Source organism: Vigna angularis, chromosome 11, assembly GCF_016808095.1.
Source record: "Vigna angularis cultivar LongXiaoDou No.4 chromosome 11, ASM1680809v1, whole genome shotgun sequence".
Taxonomy (NCBI): Eukaryota; Viridiplantae; Streptophyta; class Magnoliopsida; order Fabales; family Fabaceae; genus Vigna; species Vigna angularis.
In genome coordinates, this window is record NC_068980.1 from 10871177 (window position 1) to 10880387 (window position 9211).

General features: G+C 37.3%; 2 protein-coding genes across 2 annotated transcripts in view; both read left to right on the forward strand.

The window, feature by feature from the left end:
- Nucleotides 1–2536: 2536 nt before the first annotated feature.
- Nucleotides 2537–4624, forward strand: LOC108321508 (uncharacterized). The gene has a single exon (XM_017553279.2). It carries the CDS (start codon nt 2537–2539, stop codon nt 4622–4624), a length of 2088 nt encoding a protein of 695 aa, XP_017408768.2.
- A 4065-nt stretch (nt 4625–8689) lies between these two features.
- Nucleotides 8690–9211, forward strand: part of LOC108321509 (uncharacterized) — a 567-nt gene continuing 45 nt past the window's right edge. Inside the window, exon 1 of the mRNA XM_017553280.2 lies at nt 8690–9211. This exon is cut by the window's right edge and continues 45 nt beyond it. Within this exon, the coding sequence (XP_017408769.2) occupies nt 8690–9211 (522 nt within the window).

Sequence of the window (9211 nt, forward strand, 5' to 3'; positions counted from 1 at the left end):
AAACAACATTTATTGTATGCACGGTCAATCACCTACAACGCAATTCAATGCTATTTTTTATTTATCTTTCTACATTATCTTTTCATTTGTGTCTAATAAATAGCTTCAGCCACTTGTAATAATCATTATACAGAATAATATAATTTAACTTTTTAAAAAAATACATAAAAAAAATGATGTAATATATAAAAAAAATGTATGATTAAATAGATTGAAAAGAGTTACATAGTACAATACTTTGTTTATTGTGATGTAAATGGAGTAAAAAGTTACGTGACCCAGCGTGAGACAGTGCTCGGGGTGGCTGATCCTATCCGTTTCCCATGTTAAGAGGAGGGAGAAAAAGTTGAATAGGAGAGAAAAAAAATTAGACAAGAAAAAAGACAAGAGAAAAAATATTAACGGACATGATCTTTTCATATATTTTTTTAATATAGAGATCTAATATTTTTATTTTTAAAATTAAATAATAAATAAAAATTCACTTCTGAAAACGAATTCAGCTTTAAAAAAATTATAATATACATTAAGCTGAGAAGTATTTTTAGCACTAGTATTTGTCATTGAAAATAAACAAAAAAATTAAAAATATGTAAAAAACTCATTAAATATCAAGGATAGTAAGTGTGATATAAATTGACGAGAAAATAGGAAGAAAGGAAACCTTTTGACTTCCCAAGCATCAAAAACCAGCATCCAACTCGCCGTCTCTTCTCTCAGCTGGCCTCCCCGCTCGTGACCTCCACATATTGGACCCTCTTCTCTCCTCCCCTTCCACCCGTGAGAGGGCCATCGTCATCGACATGAAGCACATATTTGGGTTACATTAAGAAATTATGTATCATTTTGGTAGTGTGGCTTGAAGTGAAGTTGTCCATGGCTGCTGGAATAATTTTTTTTAGTTCAATGATAACTATTGTTTGGGTGCAAACCATTAAGTTATAGAGTCACGTTCTTTTGTCCAAAACTTCGCACATTTTGTCATGTTAAGATTCTGTAAATTTTTGGTTAAAGAAGAATTTAGGTTGGAATATAAGTCAATGGCTGTTTTCAGTTATTAGCCTTGGTGCAGTGAGGTTTTAAGTGTTAAAATTAGTTTATGTTTGAACTTATTTGAAAAAATTCCTAGTTTAGTTAATTCTGAACTGATGAGGTATGTTTTTTTTCTGGTATTGTAACGTTTTGCTTCTTGTTTCTATCTTGGTCAAGAAACGAATACTCATAATTACTACATTAAGCGAGTCTAAAGTGATTTTACTTTTAAGATGAAAATCCCATTTTTAGCATGAATGCAACATGTATCTAACCATTTGAGTTTGTGTAAGAATATAAATGTATGTATAAATCTCATTTATTAGAAAAAACATACAATCTCGGAAATTATTTTCTGATGTTTATAACAAACCAACATTTTCTATTTTTTTAAAATCTACTAAAACTAAAATTTAACTCTGTTGATCAACAACAAACATAAAATTTACGTTATCTAAATGTATTATAAAACAGATTTAAAAAATTCGAAATAAGATACTTAAAAACTCTGTTTTGCACTAATATCTATCCCACGTGATTATATCATATAAAAAACCTGATAAATAGTATATGTACATTTAGAATAACATAGTTTACTAAAAATATTACACTCACAGTCAAAATTTTCATTTACTACAAATACATCACATCTATACACTTGTTATTTTATGAAATTATTCAATAGAACATTGTTTTTTCCTTTATACGTATTGAGAAGATGTTTAATATTAATTTTAAATAGTTACTAATTATGCTATTGTATTGTAGTCAATAAATTAGATTGATTGATTAATCTACCATCTTGATCGATTGACGTCTTGACTAACTCAACCTATTGATGAAACGATATTTCGATCAAACCGACATCAACTTACTTATTTACTTACTCATCGACCGTTCCAACCGATTAGATCGACTGCCTTGATCAATAGTTTTTAATATATGAATGTAGGGTTATTTGTTATTATAAGCATTTGTTTTTGGATTTGAATGCAGCCAATGATTGTTAGAGAGGCTTCTTCTATCAACTTGCAATTGCATTTTCGTAAAATTAGTGATGAGACTAAACAAAGCAACAAATCATACTATTAATAAAAATATTGTCCTTAGACAATTATAATAGCATACCACTAACTTTGTCATTATTCTTCCATTAGATTAGAGTCATCCGCTGATACAATATGCATCCAGGAGGAGAGTGGATCAACTGCTAGGCCCAAGAGAAATACTAGGAGACCTACAGATTGGGATGAATATGTGCACTGAGAGAGAGAGTATTATGTTTGTTTTGTGCGAATCTTTTCTGTTAGAACCTTTTCTTACTGTATTTACATGGTTACCGTGATATACGGATAAACCGTTAGTGATGCAGAGAATATAAATATGATAATAAAACTTGGAAAAGGGGATATCATTTTACCAAATTTCTATCTTCTTTGCTTGGAGGCCTGGTACCTCGAATACCAGAATTGTTCACTCTATTTCCTATCATTTGGTGCTTTCAATGACGACCTCTCAACCGTCTACAATAGACCTTCTCATTGAGCAAGTGTCACGACTCACAGCTCGCATCGATGATCTTTCTTCAGAGGTTGCTTCCATCAAACAAAAACCCTTAACGCAATCATCTTTTCCGAAGCAAACTCCCAAGATTCGGTTGGATTGTCCTCGTTTTGATGGGTCCAACACGTTAGACTGGATTTTTGCCGTTACTCGTTTTTTCGACTATCACCAAACCCCAGAAGTCGATCGTCTTCAGATCATTTCCTTTTATATGGATGGACCCGCCCTTAGTTGGTTTCAGTGGATGGAGAGAAATCAGTTCCTTCGTTCTTGGAAGGATTTCTTACACTCGTTGGAAACACGCTTTGCTCCATCTCGTTTTCAGAATGTGAAGGGACGACTCTGCAAGCTTTACCAGACTCGGTCTGTTTTGCAATATCTCAATGATTTTGAAGGCCTTGCAAATCGGGTCACCGACGTTCCTCCTTCTTTTTTGCTCGAGTGTTTCATATCTGGTCTTCATCCAGACATTCAGCGTGAGGTGCTCGCCTTCCAGCCGGTGTCGTTTTCGGAAGCGGCGGAGTTGGCCAAGCTTCAAGAGGACAAATTTAACTCTATCGAACAGCCTCAACGGAGTTCCACTGTACCAGTTGCACGATCTCTACCAACGACACCACGCCAAGCTCTCCTCCCCACACCACTTACGCCAACTGTTCCATTTAAGCGTTTGTCAGCTTCGGAAATGCAAAATCGTCGTGAACGTGGGTTATGTTACAACTGTGATGAGAAATATAATCCTGGGCATCGTTGCAAGTCTCGTTTCTTTCTTCTCGTGCATGACGATGAGGAGACTATATCTTCCGATCTTCCTCCAGACGATTCTACTGCTTCCACTATCCCTGACTCTGCGCAGTTGAGTTTAAATGCATTATCAGGGCATTTTAATTCCAAAATGTTTTGCGTCACCGGACAAATATTGGAGCATTCCGTTTGCATTCTCATTGATAGCGGAAGTTCTCATAATTTTCTTCAATCTAAGCGAGCCCATGAATTGGGTTTACCTTTTCAGCCTACGAAACCACTATCGGTGATGGTTGGCAATGGACATGCCTTGACTTGCTCTCAGGTTTGCACTCAGGTCCCTCTCTTAATCCAGAATCAAGCTTTTATGGTGGATTTTCATTTAATTGATCTTTGCGGGCCCGAGGCCGTGTTGGGAGTGCAATGGCTTCAGAGTTTGGGACCTGTTTTAACCGACTATGAACACCTTACCATGCAATTTACTTGGTCAGGCCAAATGGCCAAATTGATAGGTGACGTTAATAATGATTCTTTGCCACTGTCGGTTCATCATTTACGTAAATTGTACAAGTGGGGCCATATTGCTGAATGTTTTCATCTTACTGTGTTGCCGCCGCCTGTGTCAAACTCTGCTACATACTTTTGTGTGATTCCAACCGATAATCATGAACTTTCCACTTTATTGAATCGGTTCCAATCCTTATTTGAGGAGCCTTCTTCCTTACCCCCTGAACGACCCACTGACCATGCTATTACTTTATTACCCAACTCTGCTCCTGTTAAGGTTCGCCCATATCGTTATCCTTATTCTCAAAAACAAGAAATTGAAGCTCAAGTGGCCCGAATGCTTGTTTCAGGAGAGATTCAGCCTAGTACCAGTGCATTTTCATCTCCGGTCCTCTTGGTTAAGAAGAAAGATAACACTTGGCGCTGTTGTGTTGATTACAGGGCTTTGAATGCCATCACTGTTCCAAATAGTTTTCCCATACCCACCATTGATGAATTATTGGATGAATTGGGGTCTGCCATTTGGTTTTCCAAATTGGATTTACTACAAGGATATCATCAGATTCGCATGAAGTTGGACGACATTCATAAAACTGCCTTTCGTACCCACGATGGGCATTTTGAGTTTCGGGTTCTCCCATTCGGTCTTTGGAATGCGCCTGCAACTTTTCAAGCCACCATGAACGCCCTCTTTCGACTGCATCTGCGTAAATTTATCATCGTTTTTTTTATGACATACAGATACAGCTGTCGCGGCCGATCAAATTTGATGTGCAATTAAGAATGCAGTACAGTGTTAGGAAGTGACTCCTAGGTCGTCTCACAGGGACCAAATGTGGTTCAGTCTTTTGTCAACACGTAATGGGGGGTTTTAGTTTTGTTTTTGTTCTGAAAAATAAATTAAAGTTTAAATAAAATTTAAAACGGTAAACCGAACTTAAGACAGTAAAAAAAATGAAATTAGTACATTACAATGAGATTACAACAACATGAAACTACAAAAATAATTCCAGAAAAAAACTAAAATACAAAAAACCAATTCATCTACCAAAAGAAATTGAAAAATAGCAAATGCTTTAAAACAACCCCTTGGCCGTGACGTACCTTGGTGTGCATGCAAAGAGAATTAAAATAAGTTAAATGCTTCTCCTTGTTATCTTGGCCGTGAGAATTTCATGAGGTACATCCAAAAAGCAATTTAAATGGTAATGCTTCTTCTTGATTTCTCCCTTTCACCATGCACTTCCAACATCTATTATATTTTAATCACCATATACTCCACTCATTTCTCAAAGATAATTCAAAGCCATTAATTGAAAGCTATTTACGTATTCTACCACTCCATCTAGTCATGACCACTCATGAAGAAATACAATCATAGGCCATGAGCCACTTCTTGTTCACGTGAAAGAGAACTCTTCACACGGCTCCACCAATTATTTCTTACTTTCCATTTAAAATCAATCACTTCTTCTCTTAATAATAACAAAAGGAATCTTATTCTAAGAAACCAAAATAGGTGCTGCATGAATGATTCACGTTTCTCTTCATTTTAAATGAAACCAAACAAAGTGAAAAGGGTGGAAGGGGCTGCTGCAAGGAGTCAATAACACGGCATTATCTAAAAGCAAGCAAAGATGACCAAGCATATTGATTTGAAGATGAAAACAAGTAGGACCGTGACACTTCCTTAAAGCAAAATGAAATGTATATTTGCCAAATTTAGAACCTCATCACCGTGTCACAAGCTAAATAAATTCACTTCTCCCTCTTCTCAAACAACAAAGTTCTTCTCTTCCTCACCACGTCAAAAACAAACAAGCATATGGTTTCACTACTTCTCTACACCGAGAATTCCATTCTCCAAGTAAACAAATATTTTTTTTTTCCTTAGGTGAAGGAAGCCTACTTCTATGAAAGGTAAATCAACTCCTCACTTTCTACTACTACTAAAACTTGATTCAACACAAGACCAATTACACTTTTCACCAAGGTTACAGAAGGCTAGAAGAGTTTACATAAAGATGCAGAAAATCAATTGGAACTTGCCATCAGAATTCAACATAAACATTAGCTATTCATTCAACATGAAATATAGTTCCAGTTTTCTTCAAGAAAAACATTCAAATACAAAGAAGCAAAGCAAAGTAAAGTGAAGGAAACAAACTAGCTGCCTCTTGGTCTTATGTCTTCTTCCAGCAGTGATTCAAGAATCAAATACAGTTTTGCTTCCCTCCTCTAGCTCTTTGGACGTATATTCTCACACCAGCACCTTCTTCTCCTTCATCAAGTCATCATCCCTTCAATACACTTGCTATCCTCCACGGGAAAAGAAGAAAAGATTCCCCCAAATTGCCGAGAGGAAGGAGTTTTTAAGAGAGACCTCCAAATCCTTGTGTGTTGTCTCCTTCTGACCATAAGCTTTAGGCTTGTCTCCTCCCCTAGCATCTAGCTTCCTCATTTTTCTTCAATCAATCCCCTGTGCTTGGACGTAGCTATGCCAATTGGTGTTTCATGACAAAAAATGATGCCTATAATTTCCACGTGCAATAAGCCAGCTGTTGTAAAACTTCATTCTGAACACATGTGGCATACCATGTCTGTTCTCAATGTGTGTTGAATTTCTCATTGACCAAGGTGGTATGTGTATGTCCGTGACATTTACTTAGTAAATGTGGCAGCAAAATTGTCATCTTCCAAAGCTATAAACCGTGAGGTGTAATGATGCCAAGCCTATTTTTCTTTTATAAATCCAAGAAAAATATTTCATTACACATATCAATACACAAATTAATTCAATGCAGTACGACTTTGACTAGATAATACAGTGTAAATAAATATTCTTCCAAATGTCCTAAAATGTTTACAGAATTTTCCCTGCACTCCATAATGTAAATAATTATTCTCAGATAATTCAAATTAAATAAAATAAGAATCTCTGATCAAATTAAGCACAATCAGTACAAACGGGAAAATACTGAACAATTAAGCACAATCCCCTGATTAATTTTAGTACAGTAAACTAAGTGAAGTGAAGAAAATAATGACTCATCACATACTGATCTATAGCACTACATGGGAGGATAATTTATTACTCTTACAAATCACTTTTGAATTGTTACATGCCAACCATTTTTATTTGAAACAATCCAAATGTTCATTTGCTTTACAACAAGTTGAGTACTTGGGCCATGTGGTAAGTGCGGGATCGGTAGGACCAGATTCATAAAAAATTGAGGCAATGTTACAGTGGCCACCACCTATTTCCGTGAGAGCATTGAAAGGATTCTTGGGACTAACGGGGTTTTATCGCAAATTCATTAAAGGTTACGCTGCTTTAGCCTCTCCTCTCACAGACTTACTTCGTAAAGATGCATTTCAGTGGTCTCCCGAAGCTCAGATAGCTTTCGATAAACTGAAGCATGTGATGTCCACAGCCCTAGTCTTGGCTTTACCAGATTTCTCGAAGCCTTTTGTTATTCAATCAGATGCTTCTAGCATAGCTATGGGTGCGGTTCTCTCTCAAGATCAACGACCAATTGCTTTTTTTAGTAAAAAGTTTTGTTCTCGGATGATGCAGGCCTCTACATATTTACGGGAGTTGCATGCCATAACTGCAGCCATTAAAAAGTGGTGTCAATATTTGTTGGGGAACTTTTTTATCATTCAGACTGATCACAAACCTCTAAAAGATTTATTGACTCAAACTGTGCAGACTCCAGAGCAACAATTCTACGTGAGTAAACTCATTGGATATAATTATACGATTCAATATCGTGCTGGTAGTTCCAATGTGGCGGCCGATGCTCTTTCTCGAATTACTGCAGAAGATAATCTGGGTCTTTCTTATGTGATCACTATTCCTCACTTTCAGTTTTTGGAGGAATTAAGGGCTATATTACAGGGTGATGTCAGTTTTGCCCAACTTTTACATGATATAAATCAAGACCCTACTGCATTTTCAGATTATAAATTGAAAGATGGGTTGATTTTTTATAAAAGCAGAATTTGGTTGCCTGCAACGTCTCCCTTTCGTGAGACCCTTATGAGAGAATTTCATGCAACCCCTTTAGGGGGACACGTGGGTCTTGTTAAGACACTTCATCGATTGCAAGAGAATTTTTTTTGGCCCTCTATGCTTAAGGATGTGAAGATTTTTATTAGAAACTGTGTGGTGTGCCAGCAAATTAAATATGTTCCTCAAAAACTTGCTGGTTTGCTTCAACCTCTTCCATTGCCAAATCGCGTTTGCGAAGACTTGGCCATGGATTTTATTACTGGCCTTCCATCTTCCCGTGGGCACACTTCCATTTTGGTGGTTGTTGATCGTTTCTCCAAAGCAGCCCATTTTGCCACTCTTCCTACACAGTTTTCAGCATATCAAGTGGCTACATTTTTCATTGATGTCGTGGGCAAATTACATGGCATGCCAAAGAGTATTGTTTCTGATCGGGACCCTATATTCCTCAGTAAGTTTTGGCAAGAATTATTCAAAGCTAGTGGGACACAATTGCGGATGTCTTTTGCTTATCACCCTGAGACTGATGGATAATCTGAAGTTCTAAATAGAACTCTTGAGCAATATCTGCGTGCTTTTTGTAATGCACAACCAGTCAAATGGAGTCAATTCATTCCTTGGGCAGAATGGTGTTATGACACTGCTATTCACTCGGCAACTGGATATACCCCTTTTGAAATTGTCTATGGCTGATCTCCTCCTTCTTTGCTGGGTTATATATTGGGTCAATCACAAGTGGAGGCTGCGGATCAATTACTTAGTTCACGGGATGACATTTTATCCACTTTACGTCAAAATTTACAAAAGGCTCAGGATCGCATGAAAGCAATGGCTGGTTCTCATCGCCGCGATGTTCAGTATGAGGTGGGAGCTTGGGTTTATGTTAAACTCAGGCCATATCGCCAAACTTCTCTTGTCGGTAAGACTCCACAGAAATTGGCGAAACGTTATTTTGGACCATTTCAAATCCTTAATCGGATTGGGCCGGTGGCCTATCATTTGGCTCTTCCTGAGACTTCAAAAATCCATCAAGTATTTCACTGTTCTATTTTGAAACCACATCATGGGCCTCCACCTTCAGTAGCGGGAACGCTTCCGTCAAGTAATTATAATAATGGGCCTTTACTTAGTCCATTAGTCATATTAGGAACCCGTGAGAATATTTCTGGTGAGTCTTCACACTTGGAAGTTCTGGTGCAATGGCAAGGTCTTCCTCCAGAAGAAGCTACTTGGGAGCCTTGGAAAGATATTCAACGTACTTTCAACCTTGAGGACAAGGTTCTTCTGCAAGACGCGAGGAATGATACAATATGCATCCAGGAGGAGAGTGGATCAACTGCTAGGCCCAAG